Source organism: Triticum urartu, chromosome 1A, assembly GCF_056163025.1.
Source record: "Triticum urartu cultivar PI428250 chromosome 1A, HENAU_Tu73, whole genome shotgun sequence".
Classification (NCBI taxonomy): Eukaryota; Viridiplantae; Streptophyta; class Magnoliopsida; order Poales; family Poaceae; genus Triticum; species Triticum urartu.
Window position 1 is genome coordinate 89,322,308 of NC_141873.1, and position 25,495 is coordinate 89,347,802.

At 44.5% G+C, this 25,495-nt stretch overlaps 1 protein-coding gene, 1 long non-coding RNA gene and 1 pseudogene across 3 annotated transcripts; all 3 read left to right on the plus strand.

Annotated features, from left to right (window-relative positions):
- The first annotated feature begins 1,986 nt into the window (after positions 1-1,986).
- LOC125529056 (pre-mRNA-processing factor 39-1-like) lies at positions 1,987-8,128 on the plus strand. The gene is made up of 8 exons (XM_087537370.1): positions 1,987-2,096; positions 2,332-2,428; positions 2,560-2,589; positions 3,949-4,078; positions 5,971-6,062; positions 6,528-6,757; positions 7,586-7,753; positions 7,865-8,128. Exons 1-8 carry the CDS (start codon positions 1,987-1,989, stop codon positions 7,953-7,955), a joined length of 948 nt encoding a protein of 315 aa, XP_087393496.1. The 3' UTR covers positions 7,956-8,128.
- LOC147990174 (uncharacterized) lies at positions 4,073-5,913 on the plus strand (annotated as a pseudogene).
- A 3,166-nt stretch (positions 8,129-11,294) lies between the features above and the next one.
- LOC125529054 (uncharacterized) lies at positions 11,295-15,357 on the plus strand. Of its 2 annotated transcripts, XR_015599016.1 has the most exons (3): positions 11,295-11,604; positions 11,699-12,441; positions 14,829-15,357. It is a non-coding gene; the product is annotated as an uncharacterized LOC125529054 (long non-coding RNA). The 2 variants fall into 2 exon arrangements; XR_015599014.1 differs by lacking the exon at positions 14,829-15,357 and having other exon boundaries at positions 11,699-14,017.
- The last annotated feature ends 10,138 nt before the right edge of the window (positions 15,358-25,495 follow it).

Here is a 25,495-nt window from a genome sequence, read left to right on the forward strand (position 1 = left end):
ACTCAAGATGTCCATAACCGGGGACACGGCTAATCATGATTAGTTTGTACACTCTGCAGAGGTTTGCGCACTTTTCCCCACAAGACTCGATCTCCTCCGTTGGGATTCTCGCACTACATGTTGTTTGAGAAACGGATGACCGAGACATACTCTTTCAGAAGCGTTAGCACCTTACGATGGGTAGACCAGTACACCTACATCCCCTACATCTGCTAGTCTACCACTTTAAGAGTTCACACGACTTAATCAACTATGCTAGAGACCATAATAGCTTGTGGCTGCACACGGAAGTTTCTAGCATGAATAATCTTATGATCCCTTTGGGCCTGGGTGGCGGTCCATAAAAAAATAGGCAATCGCTGGAATACCCAGGTGCCTCAATCCACCCAGATGTGCGTTAAAGTTGCCACCTTAAGTAAACCATTAATTAACAATCTCACATCTGTCATGAATTCTCTCAAACCAATCCACGTTTACGAGCATAGCATAGCAATATGAGCATAACGTAAAGTAACTCCCAGGGTTTGAATGCAGGGCAAATAGGTTCCTACCTCATCAACTACTTCCCGATACCCACATGTTATCAAGTCCTAACCATGCAATGTTTGAGGGTTGAAACTAATGCATAAAAACTGGGTATGAAAAGGGATATGATCAAAGTGTGAACTTGCCTGCAATGTTGATGAAGATGATTCACACTCATAACTCTTGATAGTTCTACTCGTCACACTCCGTTCAATCTATCGTGAGCAAGCAATAGTAACCACACATAAGCAATCACTCAAAAGATCGAAAAGAACGAAGAAGACAATTCGGAAAACAACAAAATCAAGCAAATAACTCTTGCAACATAAAATGATTTCTAACAGTACCAAAATTATGTGTATTTGGCCTTATCAAAAAGTTTAGGTCAAGAGTTTCGCTTTGCAAAAAGAATCAACTCAAACGGAGCTTCGAAACTCAAGTTATGATCAAACGAAGTTTGAATCTAAATCTTATCTAATTCAAATTTTAAAATTTCAAAGACATGTTTGGATTGGATTAATGGATAGAGGAGATCATAACGAAGAAGTGGGCGTTGGTTTCATTGGATTTGGACAAACGAGTAAAAAGTTATAGTCGTTTGAAAACCAGGGGCTGATCTGTAAAGAAAATATTCACGGTTGGGTCCCTGGCCAAAATCTATCCCTATCTATCCCTAATATTTCCTTAATATATATATATATATTTTATATAATAAAGCACGGATTAACTCTGTGGGTTCATCGTCATAATACATTTTCTTCTCATGTCATAATACGCTTTTACGATTTGTAGAGATAAAATCGTAATATAAACGAGGTGGTACTAATTTGGGTCGCCAGAACCCTGTTGTTTTGGGTATTTCAACGCGCAGTCCTCACAATTAACACGAACCGGTACGGCTGAGGGAAAAGTAAAGAAAATCAGCGCCCCCCTCCCCCCAAACCGCACGAGTCGCACGACCACCCTGCGCCGCCTCCTCCGCCCATCGCATCGTCCCCCTCACCGCCGACGGCCTATGCCCCTCCCCTTCGCTTCCCTCCCACAACAAGTGGACCCCCACCCATCCATCTCTCTCTCCCTGGATACATCTCCGCCGCCACAGATGCCAGCCGATTCCGGCGTTCTCCGGCGACTTCCGCCACCGCGCAGCACCGGTCCGAGCTCGCCTCGCTCCGCTGGGTCTTTTCCCCCAGCGGGATTCGCCGCTATCGACCACCAGCGATGACCTTAAGCCCTCACCATGGCTAGGGTTTCGGGCGCCTCCACATTGGCGTGGCTCCCGCGCCTCCAGCGGCTCCTCTCCGACGCCCACCGCGCCCTCACACGCAGCTCCATCTCTAGGATGCTGCTCCTCCGCCTGGTGGCCATGGAGTGAGTTCATCCCCTCCCCTATCTCTCCCCCTTTCTCTCTCTAATATCTGGTTTGATCCTCCATGGTACATGTATATGGTTTGATCCTCCATGCTAGATGTGCAGGGCAAGGATTGGATGCTTGAGGAGGGAGGGGTCGACCTTGCCTTGCTGCAGCTCGGGGCGCACCACCCATGGAGCTTCCTCCTTTCTGTCTTCAGGTGAGTTCACCTCCTCCTCTCTCTGCTCTTGTACGTGGCCATTGAGGCGTTCCTCTTGGTTAGGATTTACCACTGTTTGGGCTGAATTGGCTACTGTTTGAGGTCAATTTTGTTGATACTGTTAAGTGTGGATTGTTCCTTGAATTGAACTGCAAGGTTAACCATGAATTTGTTAGTTGAATTGATGCCTGACTGAACAACAGTTGTTAGTTGAATTGTTCAATCTTCAATTTAGGGAGCTGCTACTGAAAGATGAAAAAAATTTGGTACTGTTTGAGGTCCCTGTGCCTCCCGTGCTCATGAACTTGCTACTGTTTGAGCTCAATTTTTTGGTACGGTTTATGTGTTAATTGATCCCTGCTATGTTGCATCCCACCCTCCCCTTTGGTGATGGCAGCCCACACTTGCATCGGAGGAGCTGCTGCTGCGCTTCCTTCTCTGATTTTTCTGCTGCATGTTGCAGGTGTTTGAGGCATCGACAAGCAACGACAGGGTTCGACGTCGGCTGAGCTAGCTGCTGGGGACGCCTCTCTCTCAATTATTTCTATCTCCGTCTCTGTCATGATATTTAGAAGCCATCTATTAATCCCGTCGATGCCTAATTCCAAAATCCCATTTCGCCCGCTCTCAATACCCTGTCCCTCTCTAGAGTTACGGGATGCGCTACCGCCGCCGCCAGCACGGTCCCAACGGCCGCTGTGAGTCTCCCCGATCGACGTCGCCGTCCGTCTGTGCTCCAAGCTCGATGGTTCCAGTAAGAGAATAGACAATGATGACAGTTAGGTGATATTTCGTAGCGTTGTTAATGTCAGGTATGTCGAAAATTGCTCTCTTTTTATTATCATTTACTTAGCCAACTTATTTTACTACCTGGGGTGTTCTGGAGTTTTGTTTCTAAAACAGATTGTGTTTTCTTTTGTTCTGGAGTGTTGGTACTGATGCATAAAACTACTGCATCCAAAATGGCATGGTATTATTATTTTTATTTTTAAAAGAATGCCACTTGCCTTAAGCTCTCAGTAAATCAAAATATGTACTCATGTTATCAACACTTGAATATTAGTATCGACACTTGAATATGCATTATGATTTAGTGCACGTTCAACAAATGGTCAATGGATCAGTATTTTCTGGAAACTTTCTGTTCCATATGAAGTTTTGATTTCAGCTTGATATATTAATAATATTATTACCATGTTTCTTGTAAATATCTATTTGAGAACTTTGCAGCTAAATTGGTGCATGTATATTATAGAAGTAAAACACTTGAAAATAGATTCAGCATGGTTCCTGCACTCCCAACTTTTCATTGTTGACTGCTCGTCAGAAAACAATTATTCATCAGGGGCAGTCATGGTTGTTCGCGACTCCGCAAGAAGATGATCAAGGGTCAGCGGCGCGGCTGCTTCGTCGTCATCTTAGACGAGCACCATCCAACACGATTTTCCGCTTCCATGTTCCATGGAATGTCACTACTTTTATCATGGCATCCAACACTTGCAGATGTGACTCAGAAGGGGGTTCTGAAGTTGATGAACTTGGATGGCCTGACAGTCTACCATACCAACAACCATCTCCAAGTACACGAACTTGAAGAATTTCTTAGATTCATACACACCTTCAGTTATAGATACTTGCTTCTGATATCATTTTTTATCTCTGTATCTTTTTTCAATCTGTTCGTATTGATAGCTGAGAGCGACACTTAGAACGATAATTCAGATATCATTTTTATATTTAAGATGCAGGCTGAATTTCTTACTTCTGTAACTTAAAAACTATTATGTCAGATACTTTGTGTCATGTGTACTTATTGATTTTATATATGGTGCAGGGTAGTTGATTCTTTACAAGTGTTTGGAGCAACCAAAATTCAAGTGAGAACACAATACTTCGTTGGTGTGTCCATACATATGTCCATATATATACGCTGGAACCCTCAAGTGAGTACGAATCAAATGAACGATGCCCCAAGAACTCAGGTGCATTTCAAAATGTTATATTCCTCCCACATTCAGCCAACTGGAGTATCCTGCTCTCCCTTCTAGAGGTTCTACATCCTTATTTTACGAATCAGGTGCTTGCATTCTATTGTACTCCCTCCATCCGGAAATACTTGTCATCAAAATGGGTGAAAATGGATATATCTAGAACTAAAATATATCTAGATACGTCCATTTCAATGACAAGTATTTCCGGACAGAGGGAGTATCAAGATGTGTAAATAATTAGTAAGTTGTCTGCTGATTACCAGGTTCATTGACTTATGAAGGAACTCTTACTCACGAAAGTGTACATGCAATAAGTTCTGTAGTTCTCATATTTTTTTTACCAAAAGACAATTGACTTTACTTGGTTCATTATTTTGTTCTGTAGTAATCTATCATATATTCGTAGTTCTGAAGGATCTCACATTTCAAGTTGTCTATAAGTATGCATGCTTGGGACAAGGGTGGATGAAATATCACTTTGATTAGTAGGGTGCATTTTTACTTGCGTGTCCATGCATATGTTTTTTACTAATCGTGAAGACTAGAGATAAACAACATGAAAATGGTCATGCTCGGTTGGATGCAATGCATAATAATACATGCTCCTGCTCAAGTGGAAATCTGATCATACCTATATATATCTTCTAGAACTGATGGTGAGTTGTATGGTACTCTGTGTCGTGTATAATGAATTCTTCCTTGCCTGTTTTTCCTGTCATGACAAGGTTTTAATAGCGTATCTCCCGTTGTAACGCACGGGCAATTGTCCTAGTCTATCCCTCCCTAATAATAAAGCACGGATTGACTCCGTGGGTTCACCGTCACAATACGCTTTCTTCTCATGTCATAATACGATTTTACGATTTGTAAAGCCGAAATCGTAATATAAACAAGGTGGTACTAATTTGGGGTCCGCACGTCCTTCTGTTGATAGTCACGTGTGTTTCTTCGTGCATTGAACGGCTGGGCCTTCGTCCCGCCTGGCCCTTTCCGCGAAAAATATGTGCCCGATCCGGACTTCACGTTTCGTTCGTGGGCTAGGCTGACTCACGGTCACGGAGGAAGCAGTTCTTTAAAAAGAAATACAGCAGCACGGGCTCTCCTCCTTGATGCCTACGACACCGGCGCCGGCGCAACCCCGCCGCCCACTCCGGCCTCCACCACACCAGCCCGAACCATTGCTCGTGGGCGCGCGGGTATGGAGAACCCCGACGGCCACGCAGAAGCTGACGTGGGGGCAGGTCTGGGCAGCGACCTCCTCGATGCCTACGACACCGGCACCGGCGCAACCACCTCGCGCGCCCGCGCGGCCGGTATTCTTCCCCGGCCGTTTCCCGAGCCACCACGCGCCTCCTCCCCTGCCGCTCCGCCGCCATGCCGGGACGGCGTACCGGGCCTTGCTGGACGCCGAGGACCGGCGGGTCAATGCCGCCGCCCACTCCGGCCTCCACCACACCAGCCCGAACCATTGCTCGTGGGCGCGCGGGGATGGAGAACCCCGACGGCCACGCAGAAGCTGACGTGGGGGCAGGTCTGGGCAGCGACCCATCCAGGCTCCCCCATCGTCGCCCTTGGACGCCGTGGAGGCGGGTCTGGGCAACGACCCGGCCGAGGTTCTCCCACCGCCACCCCCGCATCTCCCGGGGGGCGCCCCTTACGACAGGGCGCAGACAGCCAGCGGATCCGCGTACGGGACCTCCGGCGAGGCAGCGGGCTACCAGGCCGCGGGGGCCACGGAGGACGGCGCCGGCGCCGTCGAGATGGCCGATCCCATGGTCCCCTAGCAGTTGTATGAGGATGGTAATGTTGCTGAGGCAGAAGCCTTCTCTATCTGGTTTCGTTGCCTGCCTGCTACTTTGTTGCTAATAGGTTGTTGCTTTCAGTGGAAGAGGCTAGGTTATGGGATGTCACCTTGGATTGCTTAGACGTCGATGCTTGGACCGCACTTATTGAAGAGACGGAGAGGATTGCTGAGGTGAAATTGAAATTGTTGCCTTACCATACAGTGCATTGTTCTCCTTTTTGCAACTTGCTGTATGGATGTGTCATAATTTTCAGCAGCTTATCCTCTTTTTGTGCCCACATGTGTTACATATTCCGGTGGTCATATGCAATCGATCTGTATCTTGTGGACCACAAAGTTATGCCAATCTTTGTTATGCATGGATGGTCACTCGCTCCCTTGTTTTTGTTTAGCACATTTTCTTTCTACATTTCTCTGTCTTGTAGGATCCCAGTATATTTTCTTTTTGACTTCATGGGCCTTGTTCCCTGTAGTAGTTTCATCACTGTCCTACTGTAGTCTTGTCAATCTGTCCTTATTCGTGTTTTAATGGACAACACTAGATATAAATTTGTTTGTTTGGTTAATAAAATAAAATGGATTTTTAATGATAAACAAATTTATGCTAATGGCAGATTTTTGTGTATTCCTGGTCAGAGCGAGATATTAAAAATACGGAAAGTGTATGATGCATTCCGTGCGGAGTTCCCTCTGTGCTTTGGCTATTGGAAGAAATATGCAGATCATGAAGGCCGTCTAGATGGTGTCAATAAAGTTTTTGAGGTGTATGAACGGGCAGTTCTTGCAGTTACTTATTCAGTGGACATATGGTGTAATTATTGTCAGTTTGCGATCTCAACATACAATGACCCAGATGTCATCAGAAGGTAGCAATTGAATACCCAAACTATTCTGATGAAGTTTTTAACTTCTTTTTATGTCTTGACTTTTGTTAACTAATGCATTTTAGGTTGTATATATATACAGGAATACATGACGAGAAGTGATTTTACAATACTTAGTACCTGAATATGAATGCTTGATGAAATGCTTTATAATATAGCACTGTATTTTCGCATTCGTTGTGATAGTGTAGGCCATGGAGATGTTGCATATATTCAAATTTTGGCTTAGGCAGTGTGTTCTTAGACTCCGTGCATGTCTGTTAGTTGTAATGACTAATCTCTCTCCATGAAGTACATAATCTGTTTGACCTTTTTCCTTTTGTAGCAGCTATAATCTATACTCCCTTCATCTGGGTTTGTAGGGCTTGCACAGGCTTTTAGGTCCTCAACATGCTATATGCCACCGAAAGTATGTCTAGAAACTTCATTCGAATACAAATCCAGTGATATGCTTTTGCTGGTATATACATATGTTTCGTTAGTCAAATTGTCGAGTTCTTAAAATATCCGCTCATGCCCTATAAACCTGGATAGAGGGAGTATAAGTATTTTCATATAGCCAATATTAGTCATTTAGCGCATTAACTAAGTGGCCAATTTGGAGATCACATGTTTGTGCTATACAAAGTACTGAAGTCTAGATCTTTCAAGAAAAATACAATCCTCCTTCGTTGCAAATGTAGCTTTCACTGTTTGACCGTACAAGCCATCATTCATTTAGTGTTCCTGGAACTATCTAATGTTTCTTTTTCTGGGGATTGATTGTTTCATTCTTTCATCAGCAACTAAACCCACTGTTTTTTCCCACAGACTGTTTAATCGGGGTTTAGCATATGTTGGAACAGATTATGGTTCCAATACTTTGTGGGATGAGTACATCAAGAATGAAGAATCACTTCAAGCATGGAGTCATCTAGCTGTGGTATACACAAGAATACTAGAGCACCCTATAAAACAGCTTGATCGGTACTTTAATTGGTGAGTCATTGACATTATTTATGCATTTAAGTACTTAAGTATGTTTTCTTGTCAGTTGCCACTTCTACTTGTATTATGACTTATCTACTATGTCATCCTAAAATAGTACAGTGTGCAGGCATCCCAAAATTTCGCTCCAGATGACTCTTTTATTCCACTGAAAAACACTCGCTCTAAACAACATCACCATGAAATTATTTGATCTGGCAAGTGTTGTGTGTTGCGTCGGCTCTGATTCAGTTGCAATTGAGTTTGTGTTGTTATCGCGGAAGAATATTGTTCTCACTTATGGTGACTATATTATTGAAATTATGATCAATGACTAGCAATTTATGCTAACTGACTGCTTACTTTGGGGAGTGTGGATGACTGTCATTTTCTATGTGCTTACTCTATGTAATCACTATAGAGTTTTTTTTTGCTTTCAACCAGCACAAGGCTATGTGGAGAAAGTATGTAGAAATTCAAATGGAATTCCTGACACTATGTAAGTTTGGTTTCCCAAGTAATTGAAGAAATGCTCCAAGAATAAGGCCACCATCAATATATCTGTTCTTTTATGGTCAAAAGAGTCTGCACGTGCACTATCACTTTTTATTTGTTGAGAAGTTTCTTACCTTTGTGTTGGTCAATTATTTTTACGTAGATTTTGATAATATATTTTTTAGCTAAGATGCATTAGATCATTGTAGTATAGTCGAATGGGATGTTCTAGATGAACATTTGTGTACTATTTGTGGCGAACATATCTTCAATTGTATTATTGGAAATTAAGAAAAAATTTGGCGTTTGCTACGTAGCCAAACACTAAAGAGGCATGTGGGGACACGCGCATGACTCACCCTCCCTCCAGAAAACAAGTCCACAACATTACAAGTCAAAAGCGAGCGGGAGTATCGGGGCGTTATATGGACTTGATGCATGAGTAGATCGGTGTATAGACTAGGTGCAGGACTAGCTCACAGAGGGCGGCCCTCATATCTAGCTTGACGCGATTATTATTTGAAGTTATAAACATTTTCTTGAGCTTTTCAATGAAAAGTGTGTCATGTGGTGGTTGACCTCATCACGTTGGAATTGATTGTGTTCCAACATGCTTTGATCAGGTAAACAACACAAGCATCGTTGTAAGAACTTATTGAAGGATAAGTGGCAACACGGGCGGGCTATCATGTTGACATAGATGTCATGTTAAAAATACAAGACATGGACAAAAGAAGCCTCATTGGGTTAGAGAGAGAGGTTTCTTTCTCCCGTTGCAACGCACGGGCTTTTGTGCTAGTCTCTCCCTAATAATAAAGCACAGATTGACTTCATGGGTTTACCGTCACAATACGCTTTCTTCTTGTGAATTTACGCTTTCAGTTTAAATTTAAAACATATACGCGAGGTGGTACTAATTCGTCATCGTTTGTTACCGGTTCATGCGGAATTCATGTACTATTCTATCGCTAATAAAAGTCCCGATCCGATACACCATCCACTGTACCCGGCTTTGTATTGGACCTTGACCCACGCTGCCTCCTTAGCATCGCATCACTTACCAATTCCAAAACTCCAATACATAGTCTCGCCTCGCTGAATTCCATGTATTTTCACTGGTTCATATGTACGTACGAGAGTTACACCAAGGATTAACAAGCCGCATTAGAAGGAAAGTGACAGAAGGAAGGAACGGATCGAAGGAAAAGGAACGGAACGAAGTGCTGCTGGAGGCGGTGGTGACCAGGGCGCTGGTGGCTGGAGGCGGTGGTGACCAGGGCGCTGGTGGCCGGAGGAGGGGGCACAGAGGAGAGGAGGGGGGCGCAAGGGCGAGAGAGGCCATGCAATGAAAGGAAGGGCCGGTCGGCGGGTGAGGAGGCGTGAGATCGGGCGAGGTGGGGGTGCCTTGGCGGCGGCGGGGTGCCTGAGTCGCGTGGGGATGGAGCAGAGAGAGTGAGTGGGGATCGAGCAGACTGTTGTGTCGCTAGGATTAGAGGGTGCTGGGCTTGTTCGGCCAGTTTGGCCTTGGAGCTCGCTGGCACTTTTTAGCCTGCTGGGAGGCTGGCTCCGCTGCGCCCATTGGGGCCAGCCCACTGCACATTCCCATTCTTCAAAAAAAAATAGAGACGGGGAGAAAAAATCAATTTTTTTCTTTTTAAGGTGATTTTTTTTGCATGTGGCTACTCTGACATATATCAAAGCTCCACAACTTGAATTGGAGTAATGGAGAATAGAGCATAGATTTAAAAATATTTAGAAACAAAAGGTATTTAAATTGGAAGTATTTTTATGTGTAATTTGCAAATAATGGAATACTTTACTTTAGCTCCCAAATAATATTAGGAGGCTATGTTCATAGGTTATAAAGAGAACCACCATGTGAAATCTCTCGATTTAAATAGATCAAAGATCCATGCAATTTATTCATTCACATCTTATTTGGGTTAGAAATTTTTAATTCAAGTTTAGGGTTTGAACAACCTGATTACAAACTAAAGCATCATGACATGATGCAATGCAAAATAAAACAAAAAAAATATTGTCATAATTATTATGGAAAGAAATTAGAGAATTGGTCTTGGGTTACAACAAGCGTAAATATGTGAAGATGTTGCACGACGCTCGGAGTGGGGGTATAAGATATGTGTGTACCTCATACACGAAATGCTTGTGTTTGGACCAAGTCCAAATAATGCAAAAGAAATTGCATTATAAATGTATATAAAAAATCTCACTCCGTCTGATAAATAGTGTGAAGCTAGAGGCGTTGTCGGAGGACTTGAATGCGATAATTGCAGATGCTAGACATTAATAGTGGCATCATAAATGAGTCACTAGAAACATGCGATGATTTTTTCCTTTCGGTGCAACGCACAAACACATTATTGATGCATGCAAAGATTAAAGAAACCTTTTTGATAAACATTGTACAAAACATAGATGCTCACAAGTCACAAGCACATACATACACTCATTCTATGAGTGCACACACGCATATCATGCCCTTGTGACACCTCCGAGAGACTGAGTTGACGAGTCCTGAGATTGATTAAGTTACCCTATACGATGATTTCATACTAAACCGCGGATACGAGCTTTATGTAACCGGTGGCTTAACCTTGGTTTCCATATTGTTTCAAATTGTGCCCATAAATATTTTTTAAGAATATTGTTTGCTGATGTTGTCGGGTATGTTTATGAGGGATGATTTTTTTTTCTCCCGTTGTAACGCACGGGCAAGTTTTGCTAGTCTATCCCTAATAATAAAGCACGGATTGACTCCGTGGGTTCACCGTCACAATGCGCTTTCTTTCCGTAATTTTATGCTTTTACTTTGAATTTTAAAACTTATTCGAGGTGGTACTAAACTTTGTACGTGCAATTCGATTGACCGGTACGTTCTCGTTTAGCTGGGCTGCAATCCAGTTTGGCCTTGGCCCATGCGCGTTTAGCTGGGCTACAATGAAAATCCAGTTTGGCCTTGGCCCATGCGTCGTCGCCGTGGGAGGAACGCCCGTCTCTTTATTCTGACCGAACGTCTCTACATTTCGTTAAAAAAGTAACTTTTATCCAAACACTCAGCGGACAAGTGAAGGGCGGAGCTTTTGCAGAAGAGGCAGCGCGACGGAGCAGAAGGGGCGGCGCGACGGAGTAGGAGAAGATGGTGCGGCACGGCGGCGGCCGTGATGAGCTTGTGGCGACGCTGGACCAGCTGCTGCTGCCCCCATGCGCCGTCGCCGTGGGAGGACCTCGTTGGCGCTGCGAAGGGGGCACATCTCAGGTTGGGTACGCCGTCGGCCATCGCCGGCGGCGAGCACGTTCCACTGTGACATGTCCGCCACAGCCAGTCCTCTCCCGCCTCCCCCGACGTAACCTTCTCAACCTCTGCATCTGCTTCCGTGTATGATTTGGATGGAATTGCAGTCTCCTTGTCCAACACAAATCGATTTGTATGGATTGCAGTCCGTGTCCTTGTCCAACGCAAATCAATGAAGCTGCCGACCTAGATTGTTGTTGGCTGCTATAAGAAGGGAGGGTCCTCGGCTCGAATCTCCATCAAGTCAGTTTTGGACGAAGCATCCAATGTCGACACCGAGTTCGCCGCAGGAAGAAGCGCCGATTTCGTCGGAGGTAGAAGAAGCGCCGAGTTTGGCGAAGTTAGAAGAACAGCCGTCGAGCTGTCCAATGTCGCGATTTGTATGGATTGCAGTCCGTGTCCTTGTCCAACGCAAATCAATGAAGCTGCCGACCTAGATTGTTGTTGGCTGCTATAAGAAGGGAGGGTCCTCGGCTCGAATCTCCATCAAGTCAGTTTTGGACGAAGCATCCAATGTCGACACCGAGTTCGCCGCAGGAAGAAGCGCCGATTTCGTCGGAGGTAGAAGAAGCGCCGAGTTTGGCGAAGTTAGAAGAACAGCCGTCGAGCTGTCCAATGTCGCGATTTGTATGGATTGCAGTCCGTGTCCTTGTCCAACGCAAATCAATGAAGCTGCCGACCTAGATTGTTGTTGGCTGCTATAAGAAGGGAGGGTCCTCGGCTCGAATCTCCATCAAGTCAGTTTTGGACGAAGCATCCAATGTCGACACCGAGTTTGCCGCAGGAAGAAGCGCCGATTTCGTCGGAGGTAGAAGAAGCGCTGAGTTTGGCGAAGTTAGAAGAACAGCCGTCGAGCTGTCCAATGTCGCCTGCGTCGGCTACAGCAGAAGTATGTATCCCCTTGACCCCTGTTTTGACTTATTTTTCTGTCCCCTTTTTCTCTGTGTATGCATCTTTTGCATGTGTATCGCTACTGCTACTGAAACCTTGTACATGGAGAGACATATATGTGAGCCCTGGTACATGCACAAAGCTGGCTAGTGGCTACCTGTTGGATTGATCCTTCTGGTCGAAAAGTAGATAGCTTAAAAGCAATCAACTGGCTTCAGAGCAAAAGAAGTAGGTCGACCAGCTTGCAAGCCAAATCATTTTGTCCAGCCCATACGCGTATATTAAAAAAACAGGGGAGAAAATTGTGACGCTGTGATTTGATCCCTGGTCTACCTGATGTATGCAAACAAAGCACACCACTCCAGCTAGGCTCATGTCTGTGCTAATATAGGCATTCGGCTTTTAAGAATAGAGTATGAGGCGTACACGGGCTGAGGCAATGAGCACGGGCGTGCTGGGCCGGGCCGACTGCTGCGGCGCACGGGACGGACAAAGGGAGCCTGCTGGACCGCTGGAGGCAGTTTTTCATATTTGTTTACTTATTAAATAGTCCCACCTTGCTATTTTACATAATTTTTTTATCAGTTTATATACGTTCTTAGATTGTCTAGCATCAAGGAGCTGCTTTGGAAATTAAGCAAAGAATATGAGATGAATAAGATTTGTCCTTAATGGAACAAATGAGGGGCAGAGCAATAGGAGAGAGAGGAAGGAAATAGACGTTGCATGAGAAATAAAAAAGAAAAGAGGAAGGAAATAGACGGCAATTATGTGGATCCAGAAAGAAAGGCAATAGACATTACATTGAAAAATAAAGAAGGAAAGAGAAAGGTAGGGAAATAGACGGTAATTATTGTGGGCGCCCTATTAATCGCGGGAGTAATTAACGGACCGACAAATGGGATTCGTCACATGGATTAAGGAAAAAAAACAGATTTCTTATGAGAAATAAAGAAGGAAAGAGAGGAAAGTAAAATAAATGGTAATTAAGGACGTGCGGGAATCGATGGCAGGCGGACCTCATCTTACGAATAAAAATGAAGTGCCATTCTTTTCCTACATGATCCTCATTAAATTCACTTCATTTTTTTTCTTTCATTGCAACAGACAACATGACATTTTTTTCCTTACACTTATAATCCTTACTAAGCTTGCACCAAATTTATAACACATTCAACATTATGTTGCACATACAGTCCTCGCTAAATTTATGTCAATTGTTTCTGTAACCCACCGGCATATATACTATTTTTTTATATAAATGGAGGTATAATATTATTGGTCCTCCCATTTCATATGACCATGGCGTTTCTTCATACTGAGCTAGGCTATTCTATGGATCGTCTATGCTGGGCCACTAGGCCTCTACCCCGTTCAACCGCGTAACATTTCACCAATAAAAAAACAGTGCCCTCCCAACAGGTCCATGCGACCCGGCCCAACCATCCCGTTTAGGAGATGAGTCAAAATTAGTTTGATGGTGACTGGAATCAAACGCGCAATCTCTATTGTTTTTGGTGTTGATCATGTTATCCCGCAAAAAAGGTGTTGATCGTTTTCAACTAAAGTTGAATTTGGTGGTTCTTTGTGCCCTTCACGGACTGGTACTAAACTACTACGATGTAAAATCCAGATCACACAAACACAAGGCGCAAGCATTAGATTATGCATATTTGACCGGGATCTCAAACGCGACCGTTCGCTTATCTGTCCATGCGGGGGATGCAATTCTTTATTGGATCCAAGTTTAGGTGGAACGTTCGCTATGTAGTGGACATCGTGACCGACATTGATGACAAAGAAAAGAAGAGGTAACAGGTATTTCATTATGATGATGTTCCATACTGCTCCTATGGAGTCCCTCTTTGGACTGTTGGACGCATATATCCAATGAGACTACTTTTCCGGTTGTTGGCTGGAGCTATCACTATGACTGAAAATTTCTTTTCAGTCAAGTAAATTTATATGCTCACCAGAAACCAATGACAGGTCAACACTTATCAGCAGTTTGCAATCTTTATTAGACTATGCCTAAGCCAAATGTTGCTTTAGTTAGGCAATGTAAAAAACATGGTCGTGATTTATGTAGATTGGGCAGTCCATTCAAACTGCATTTTTCAATCTTGAGTGGACGATTATATGTTTTCTTATAGAAATTGACTATATGTTTGATGTATTTACTAATTATTTTTGCCCCATCAGATTAAACTAGGTCTTAATTTGAAGGTACAATTTAGGCTGTTGGTGCTGGTTTTTTTATTGTACTAATTATGCTCCTTAGACAGAGACATGTTGTCTTCCTCATTCCTCAGTCGATATGAGCTGGGCATAGATCGATGACCCGGTTAATCCTAATTTATTGCAACATATGTTTTCTCCACATAGGTCTAAATAATGCAACCTCTTTTTAGGATGTGGAAATATGATTCGGATGGAGGTTGATGGACTAGAGCAATTAAAGGGATGTGATATTTTCTTCTCCCGTTGCAACGCACGGGCATATGTCCTAGTCTTTCCTTAATAATAAAGCACGGATTGACTCCGTGGGTTCACCGTCACAATACACTTCTTCCCGTGATTTTACGCTTTCAGTTTGAATTTAAAACATATTCAAGGTGGTACTAAATTTTGATACTATTCATGTGGCCCGTCACGCACGACTTCCGTCCGGAGGGATGAGACTCGAACGAAGCCTACGTGATGGAAAGCCGCACGCAGCTTGGGCTGTGGCCCAACTAATCTAGCCAACATAAAGGGCCTGGCAAAAATATTAGATGCTACTTGGAATTGAACTCACGACCTCATCTTCGCCTAGCTATTGTCGGCACCAACTGAGCTGGTTTGCTAAGAAGAAAAGTTTGTTTCATGTATTATTAATCCCACCTCGCGTCCTTAAATCCAATCCTACTAATTTATATAGGCCTTTCAATGTCCTGGTTATCAAGGAGCTGTCTGGGAATCAATAAGCAAAGGCTGAGAAAAGGAAGCAACTCATACATGCACGCACGGTGGGCCTGAAGGAGATTAACAGAAACAAGGAAGTGTAAATTCAGTCTCTGGCAGGCTAGCTTGCAGATATGCAGATGGGGGACATGAAAGGAGCGAAGGAAAGGGAACGGAACGAGCGAAGAAAGGCTGGGACAACGGTGACAGGGGTGAAAGAAGAAAAACGGCAGGGCGTGAGGGTGTGAGGGTCGGACCCGAGGTGCTCGAGCGCTGCCTGCGCTGCTGCTCGGCTCTAGAGAAAGCTAGAGCAAGAAAGAAGCTCGCAGGTTGTTACAATGTTCATTTTGTTTTTAGAGAATAGGGCTTTGAAACGTGGCATCACTACAATGACGAGGCGTACACGCGGCCGGCCGACCATAACTACAACGAGGCGTATGGGGTCTCTGGCCAGTGGCGGCGGTTTACTCGAGACAATAGAGAAAATAGTTCTTTTCTGTTCAAAGTGGCGGGAGAGAGAAAACATAGAAAAATAAATCTATTGCAGGGAGCTTGAAATTGATGAACAAACGAGATGTGTGCGTGCGGTTCTGGTCTCTCAACGTGCGCGTCTTTTTTAAAGAAAGAGCCTATCCGATGTCTACGTGAAATGCTTGTGTTTGGATCAAGTCCAAATTATGCAAAAAAGGAGAATGGAAAATAACCTTGCAAACCAAACAACCAATCTTCTCTAAAAAATAACATAGCAAAAAACGGCTTGCATTTGAAATTTTTTTAAAAAAATCTCTATAAAAAATTCCCATTCAATGCACCACTACTCTTCCATCTGATGGTAGTACGAAGCTGAAGGACGTGTCTTCAAAGTACATGAACGCGGCTTCATAATAAAAAATTAATTGTGGATACCAAAAACCTTACCACATCGACGAGAGGAGGACGTTGCAAATATTAAAAGTGCCAACATGAATAAATGACTCACTAGGAAAGTGCGATGATTTTTTTCCTTAAAGCATGATATGCATTTGTTTTATACCTCGACATGCGATGGGTATTTGGTGAACACCTCAATTTTCTTTCTCGTTGCAACACACGGGCATATGTGCTATCATGAATAAACAAAAATCTATATTTAAAAGAGACCGTAAAATTGGCGTTGATCCCTAGTGGCTAATGGTGTACAAATAAAGGGGGACTTGAATTGGGTTGAAGTTGGATTAAATCCGTCATGCAGCGGTGGTGGGCTAGCAAAAGCAAAATTCATAACAACGTAGAGGAGGTGATGCTTCTAAATTCATAACACTGCAGTTTCTAGACTTATTTTAGCAATTTTTGATCATTAGTGGTACCCAGACCATCGAGGACATGAATGTTTGGGCTACACCTTCCAGGTTGCTATCATAGGACTGTGGCGATTTCATCATGGTTAAATTCTTACTCCAAATAAGAAGTTGTTGACCATTATCCGAAGACATATGGTGTGTATACTGTAAATCGATGAGGCGATGAGGCATTGTAGGAGATGAGGAAGCGGCTCACAGCTTCCACAATCGACATGCCCGACTAGCTCATCGCCACACTCATGAAACACATATGCATGGGTGGTGGCATGCCAGGGTGTCCACCAAAACCCATGCCTCTACGAACAAACCTGGCTCGTTGGACCCACTTGCATTAGTCCGCAATGAACGAGATGGAATCCAGCTCAGGTGTTTGTTCTATGGTAAAGCACATGCGTTCCGCCAAAGAAAAAAATCCAATTAATATCGATGATAAATACTATCTTTTTTCTCCCGTTGCAATGCACGGACATTTTTTACACAAAAGGACAAGAGGATTTGTACTTCTCACGGGTTTTGAGTACTAGTTCGGTTTTTGAATTGATATTACTGATGGATATACGTACACACAAGAAATCAGGCTGCATGAGGAGACACGAGCTGCAGAGTCTGGATACGTACGCCAACGTGAGGGTCCGGCTCGAAAGCCTCCGCAGCCGTGGCCCTGCTTCGCGGTCGCCGCCAGCCGGCTCGCCTCTTCAACGACCTTCGTCTTGGTGTCTGCCAGTGGCGAGTCTAGTAGGTGGGCTTCATAGGGCTCTAACCTACTCTCCAATTTTTTTTACTATACTACTACTCTTCTCTGCTTAGCCTATCAGCGAAACAATAGGCAACAGCCCACACGCAGGACTGCCTAACCAAAGCAACGAAGCACGTAATGCACGCATCCAGGCTTCTGGACACGCCACACGCACTGCTCACTCTCCAGGTCCAGGGCTCCAGACCTAGCGTTGGTCGACGTTGGGGCGGCCGGCGGCGGACCACGTTGCAGAAAATTTCCACTAAATACTATTACATGTTTTCAGTAGTATTCTGCTTAACCCCTTTGGAACGGTTTACTGATCGTATTCGAATCAGAAACCTTGATTTTTATTTGGTTTAAGTTTTTGCAAACAATCTTTTGGGTTTTTTTGATCATGTCTGAAGCATATAAGTGTGTTTTCGTTTAAACCCGGCTTGGCTTTAGACGAACAAGTCGCCAACATATGACAATATTAATACTTGGAAGGTTTAACTTCTAAGTTTTGGGTTATCACCCTTATTGCACAGGTATCATAAGCCGGCAGTACGATTCAATATCACAGTTCTGATATTGTGTATACATGATTATGTTTAAACCAGCCCTGGCTATGGACTTTAAGTCGCCGGTATATTTTGAATTACGTCATTGGAATCATGCGTGTATCAAAGATTGGGTTATCACCCTTACTGTGTAGGTCACATAGACTGACAGTGCAAATTCAATATCACAGGATAAGACTTTATTTGGGTGGTTACCCACCATGGCTTTTGACATTAAGTCGCCAGGGCATATGTTGTTTAAACTTTGTGCAGGATTTGCAGAACTATGACTTATATAAATGCTTAAGTCCAAGCTCATCATTAAAATTGATGCTTCAGAATGATCATCTGTGCTGGATTTTCTCAAAGGCTATAAATAGCCGGGCTATAAAAATTCCGGCTTACAATGGAGGCGTATTAAATCGCCATTGGCCAAGAGCCGCCGAGTATTTAAAACTCTGGATTTACTTGTGAACAGATAAGGTCCTTGCATCTTTAAATAGCCAAACTTGGCTGGATTTTTCATTATGATATTGAATGATTGAGGTTTTCAAACCGGGTTATTCAAATCTTTAATAGCCGACATGGCTGGATTTTTAGTATGGTTATCAGTAACTAATATTATGATGAGGTATTCAAAGTCGCTTTGGCGCAATGGCTATTATTTTATCAATGGATATGATTTATTCTACAATGAAAGGAATAGTCCCGAGTAGCTGCAGGCTTACAACCCGGCACTTGGGGGCTACATTATTCAAAGTTGAGATTATATCAAATATGCAAGTCTCATGTCACTGCAAGTATGCACCATAATACTTGGGGGCTAATGCAAAGTCATTTTTTGCTCACCTTATTGAAGACCCGACTCATCACAGTGTAATGAGCCGGCCCTTGGGGGCTACCAATGGCTCCTGTCAATAATTCAAGACACACAAGTCTTAATCCATTATATTGAAGGTTTATTGCTTAGTTGGTAAAGCACAAAGCTCTTAACCTTGTGGACGTGGGTTCAAGCCCCATGATGGGGGTTACATCATATGATGTTATTTTCAATGAAGTATATATAAAGTCCCACCTCAATATTATCTTACTAAGCCGGTCCTTGGGGGCTACATGTTGCTGTTCAAATCTACATGATCATATTTATAAAGTCCCTGCTCATTATTGCATAATGACCCGACCCTTGGGGGCTACACTGGTTAAAGTTTTTTGAGCATCAGGCAATTACAAAGTCCCAGGTTGCTGCAAACATGACAACTCGACACTTGGGGGCTACATGTGTGGAATATTCAGTTTATGATTAATGATTGAGATGAAAAAACTGGATTTCTTCAAGGTTGCAACACTTATATTGGATCAAGTCTTAAGCTTTCACTATGTTCTCCTCTTAAGACTTGGGGGCTACAGGTATTATGCATATAAAGGAGGAACGTCTTCAAATTATCAGTTTTGAGAAAATCAGGAAGATCAATTACATGACTCGGTGTCAACAACAATTATGACCCGGCATCGTCTGCTTTATAACTCGGCAATTTTGGTAATGATAAACCGGCAAGTTTTACATCTTCAAACCGGCTGAATATCAGATGAGTATTTGAAGACCAAATTTTTTTAAGCCGGTGCCTTGGAAGCCAACTCAAGTGGATTATTCTTCACAATATTTTTCTGTGAGAAACCAACGTCAGCAAATTGAGTATGAAGCTAGCTTACCTTGATTTTCTAGATGAAGGAAATGACAATTGGACTTAAGGATAATCAGGTCCCGGTTCAGGAAAATATTTAATCCGAAACACAACCTATCAAGTTTGTTCTTGTGTTTATTTTACATGATCAGTTTAACATGGATAAATCCAAATTAAACTGGGGGCTAATGTCGGGGATATACCCCGCGACATGACCCGGCCAGACTTGGCACTTCATTGTAACCCGCCGGAGGATTGGTGACTCATAGGTCTAGCGGTTCACTGGTGTGACAACTCACGAGCCTGGCGACTTAATGATGGCCCCGACGGCGAGTCAAACGGATCACAAGGGCCCAAGTCCCAGTAGGCCGGCTCATGTTATTGTGGGCCGGCTTAAGACGGAAGGCATGAGGAATATTTCCTTTATGAAGAAGCAAGACCCGGACTTGTATTCACCTTATGAGAAAGGATAGACTAGTCCTAGTCCTACTAGGACTCCACATGTAACCCGCCCCTTCAACATATATAAGGAGGGGCAGGGCTCCCCAAAGAGGGAGAGAAAATAATCTTTGGGGCTAGACACAAAGAGCCGGCCTACCGGCGACTCCCTCATGATCATAATGAGACCTAGCCACAAACATCATGTAGGGTTATTACCGGATGATGTTTCCCGGGGCCCGAAGCTGTCTAAACCCTTGTCTTGTGTCGCGTCTCTCGATTCCGCTCAACCCCTCTCAAGCTACCACATAGATGCGTTGGCCTCGCGACTAAGTCCTGACACTAAGGACATCTGCCGTGACAATTCCATGACACTTTCCGTAAACTTAATCTCCAAGTTGTTCCTCAAGGATTCCTTGCCAACCTCCAAGTCTCTCCTACTTTGGAAGATCAGATTCGTGAGGTTCAACTTCTTGATGCTATGGTGAAGAAGGTGAAGATTGGGATTGCCAAGAGACAACCCAAGTACAAGTGCTATCGTCTTGATGACAAAGATACTCTATTCCTCGAGGATCGCATTGTTGTTCCTAAGGGTGACCTTCGTAAAGTCATTATGAACGAGGCTCACAATTCACTCTTGTCTATTCATCCTGGAAGTACAAAGATGTACCATGACCTCAAGCAGTCGTATTGGTGGACTCGAATGAAGCGCGAGATTGCTCAGTTCGTGAATGAATGTGATGTCTGCAGAAGATGAAAGCAGAACACCAACGACTAGCGGGTCTCCTTCAACCTCTTGCCATTCTAGAATGAAAGTCTGACCATATTGAGATGGACTTCGTGACTGGATTTCCCAACTCCAAGCGTGGCAATGATGCTATCTTCATTGTCATCGGCAAGCTCACTAAAGTGGCTCATTTTCTTCCTATCAAAGAATCTATCACAGCAGCTCAATTGGCAGAGCTATATACCTCCTGGATTGTCTCTTTGCATGGCATTTCGCAGCTGATATCTTCAGATCGTGGAAGCATCTTTACCTCTAAGTTCTGGGACTCCTTTCAGAAGGCAATGGGCACCAACATTCCCTTCAGCACAACCTTTCATCCTCAAACTAGTGGCCAAGTCGAGCGAGTCAATCAAATTCTTGAAGATATGCTCAGGGCATGTGTCATTTCTTTCGGTATGAAGTGCGAAGATTTTCTTCCATATGTCGAGTTCTCCTACAACAACAACTTCCAAGCGAGTTTGGGCAAGGCCCCATTCGAGATTCTCTGTGGCAGGAAGTGTCGTACTCCTCTTAAATAGTTAGAGACTGGTGAACGCCAACTTCTTGGCAATGACTTGGTCACAGAGGCTGAAGAAATGTGCAAAGTCATTCGTGAAAATCTCAAAGCCGCGCAATCGTGCCAGAAGAGCTACTATGATAGCAAGCATCGTGACTTGGCTTTCGAGATCAGAGACCATGTCTACCTCCGCGTATCTCCAATGAAAGGTACTCGTCGCTTCGGTATCAAAGGGAAGCTTGCCCCTAGATACGTGGGTCCTTTCAAGATCATTGGCAAAAGAGGCAATCTCGCCTATCAACTTGAGCTTCCGTCCAACTTTGCAAACGTGCACGACGTGTTTCACCTGTCTCAGCTCCGCAAGTGTTTCAAGACTCCTGACCGCAGCATCAACTTTGAAGAGATTGATCTCCAAGAAGACATGTCTTATCATGAGCATCCCGTGGCTATTCTTGAAGAAACTGAGCGCAAGACTCGCAACAAGTCTATCAAATTCCTGAAAGTGAAGTGGTCACATCATTCCGACCGTGAGGCCACCTGGGAACGCGAGGACCACCTCCGTTCTGAATACCCGGAGTTTTTCCAGTCCTAGATCTCGGGACGAGATCCTTTCGTAGTGGTGCAGTGTTGTAACACCCCATATGTAACTTGCCATATTTGTATTCCAACTCTTGCCATTTTCGGCACTAAGTTATGATATTCCTCGTTGTTGGGTTTTTGTCTTTGTTTTGCTTTTGTCCTTTTCATGCATCTCATATCATGTCATCATGTGCATCGCATTTGCATACGTGTTCGTCTCATGCATCCGAGCATTTTCCTCGTTGTCCGTTTTGCATTCCGGCACACCTACGTCCTCCTGCGTCCCCTTTTGCCTATTTTTGTGTGCGGGTGTTAAACGTTCTCAGATTGGACCGAGACTTGCCAAGCGGCCTTGGTATACTATCGGTAGACCGCCTGTCAAGTTTCGTGCCATTTGGACTTCGTTTGATACTCCAACGGTTAACCGAGGAACCGTAAAGGCCTCGTGTGTGTTGCAGCCCAACACCTATCCAAAGTGGCCCAAAACCCAGCTAAACCCCCTCCATCCTCTCGGTCGTTCGATCACGATCGTGTGGCCGAAAACCGCACTCCATTTGGAGCCTCCTACCTCCTTCTATGTATAAATAGGCCTTCCCCGTCCAAATCTCGGATCAAATCCACCCCTAACCCTAGTCTTCCCCTTCCTCCGCGCGCCGGACACTTCCGCCCGGCGCCGACACGTCCGCCCCACCCCCGTCCAACCGCGCGCCGCCACGTGGCGAGCCGCGCCCCACATCGCCGTCGGCCTGCCCGAGCCCGGGTCAGCCCCCCCAGGCCCGCGCGCCGCCCGCCTCATCCGCGCGCCCCGCCGCCGAGTCACCGCCACCTCGCCGCCTCTGCGCCCGCTCGCCGTCTTCGCCGGTGCCGGCAACGCGCTGCCAGCCGCCGCCGTGGGTCGCCACCCCCACCCACGCCTGCTTGGATCCGCAGCTCCGGCCGCGCCTTGGCGTCCGTGCCCGACGCCACCGCGTCCAAGGACCTCGTCGCCCCTCTCCGCCACCTCAAGATCCGGCCGCCGCATCCATCGACTCCGGCGAGCTTCCCCGGTGAACCTCGGTTCGCATGCCTCAGATCCAGATCCAGAGAGGGTTGACTGTCGTTTTCTGTAAGTCCTCAGTTTTCCATATTTTTTATCTATGTTCATCGCATCATAACTTTGCATCCATAGCTCCTTTTTGGGCGTGTAGTATATCAAATTGTTCGTCTGGATGTGCTCTTCATTTCATTCCATTGTACCATGTGTATTTGAGTTCATCTTGATGCCCTAAATGCTGTTGCAAGAGTTCTATGTAATGTTAGGTTCTGATTCTTAACAGATTATGGACATTTGTCATTTTTGCCATGTTTAATGTGTGCCTCCTATGAACTTGAGACCTACATGTATTTTGGGCTATGCCATGCCATCTTTACAGGGGTGTATGCCATGTATTTTTGTGATCAATGTGGTTACTAGCACAAACATGCAAAGTAGCTCTCGTGATGTTGTTGATTTCAGGGACTTAGAATTCTTCTAAGTCATTTCCCTGATGATATTTGTATGCCATGTTGCTACAGAGTGATCCATGCCTCTTTTGAGCATGTTCAGTAAGGATGATTTTGAGATATTGTTATGTTCTATCCATGAATGTATTTGTTTGCATTTATGGAGTAACCTAGAATTACTCAATCTTGCTCTGCTTTTGCTATAAAATGTTCCTAGCAGATTGTTTACGTGTTAAGCAATTTTGCCGAGGTTGTTGTAGTTGATCCATGCATGCTCTTAGTTGGTTCTTGCCATGGTTAGCTACTTGATCATGTATTCTTTCTGGGTATATGCTTAGTTTGTCATGCAATGCCTTGTGGTGAGTGCATCGAGCTCGCAAACATGCCTACGTAACTCTGTTTTTTGCCATGTCCAGTTTTCTGCTAAGTCTGAATCTGATAGTGAAACTTGCTATGTTTACATGGGTGCCATTGTATCTTCTGATCCCTTTTGGCTTATGGTCAGTAAGGGTCTTTTGTTATATGATTTGAGTAGTTTCATGCCATGCCTTGCTTTGCCATGATATCTTCCTGTAGCATGTTGATATCTTGCTCTAAACATTGCTTCCTGATGTTAATTCCTGACATGTTATTTTCACAAAGTCTGTGAACCTGATATCTTTTGCACTTTTGCCATGCTTGTTTGAACCTGCTATTTTGTGATTTAGCCGTAGCTCAGTGTTCATCTTTTGTCAAGCATCTTGAGTGGATCATTTCCATGTGCTTTGTTGCTATGTTATAGTGCAGTAGCTTATTTTTCTTGATGCATTTAGATGGCATCGTGCTGTTAATCGCAGATTTGTGCCATTATTGTTTTGCTTGCCATTTGCAAACCGTGCATCCGATTCCGGTGATGTTTATATCGATTTCGACCGAAATCAACTCACCCTTCCAGCGGCACTCTTGGTTTGCCAAATTGAGTCCTAGTTCAATCTTTTCTTTACGGAGCATGCATATGCATTGCATATCACATCCCGCATATCATGCCATGTTTTGCATCATGTTGCTTGCGCATTGCACCGTGGTTGATTGTGGTTCCCTTTGCATGTGTTCTTGCTTTGGGTAGAGCCGGGAGACGAGTACGTGATCGAGGAACCCGTTGAGAACGCTTACGAGGATCAAGCTTACGTCAACTCGGAGAACTTTGCAGGCAAGATGACCATACCCTCGAAATCACTTCTATCTTTGCTTGCTAGTTGCTCGCTCTTTTGCCATGCCTATGCCTCGATACCTACCCCATGCTTTACCATGCCTCCCATATTGCCATGTCAAACCTCTAACCCACCTTGTCCTAGCAAACTGTTGTTTGGCTATGTTAGCGCTTTGCTCAACCCCTCTTATAGCGTTGCTAGTTGCAGGTGAAGATTGGAGTTTGTTCCTTGTTGGAACATGATATTTGTTGGGATATCACTATTATATCTTGTTTACTTTAATGCATCTATATACTTGGCAAAGGGTGGAAGGCTCGGCCTTATGCCTAGTGTTTTGTTCCACTCTTGCCGCCCTAGTTTTCGTTATACCGGTGTTATGTTCCTTGATTTTCGCGTTCCTTACACGGTTGGGTTATAATGGGAACCCCTTGATAGTTCGCCTTGAATAAAACTCCTCCAGCAAGGCCCAACCTTGGTTTTACCATTTGCCACCTAGCCTTTTTCCCTTGGGTTTCGTGGACTCAAGGGTCATCTTTATTTTAACCCCCCGGGCCAGTGCTCCTCTGAGTGTTGGTCCGAAACGGGCAGCCTGCGGGGCCACCTCGGGGGAACTCGAGGGTTGGTTTTACTCGTAGATTGACCTATCCGGTGTGCCCTGAGAACGAGATACGTGCGACTCCTATCGGGATTTGTCGGCACATCGGGCGGCTTTGCTGGACTTGTTTTACCATTGTCGAGATGTCTTGTAACCAGGATTCCGAGTCTGATCGGTCCGTCCTGGGAGAAGGAACATCCTTCGTTGACCGTGAGAGCTTGTGATGGGCTAAGTTGGGACAC

Coding starts and splice junctions, on each gene's coding strand:
- LOC125529056 (XM_087537370.1), top strand. CDS start 1,987: ATGCTAGATGTGCAGGGCAAGGATTGGATGCTTGAGGAGGGAGGGGTC. Junction 4,079..5,970: donor ACGATGCCCCAAGAACTCAG/GTGCATTTCAAA, acceptor TGTTGCTTTCAG/TGGAAGAGGCTAGGTTATGG. Junction 7,754..7,864: donor CTTGATCGGTACTTTAATTG/GTGAGTCATTGA, acceptor AAAATAGTACAG/TGTGCAGGCATCCCAAAATT.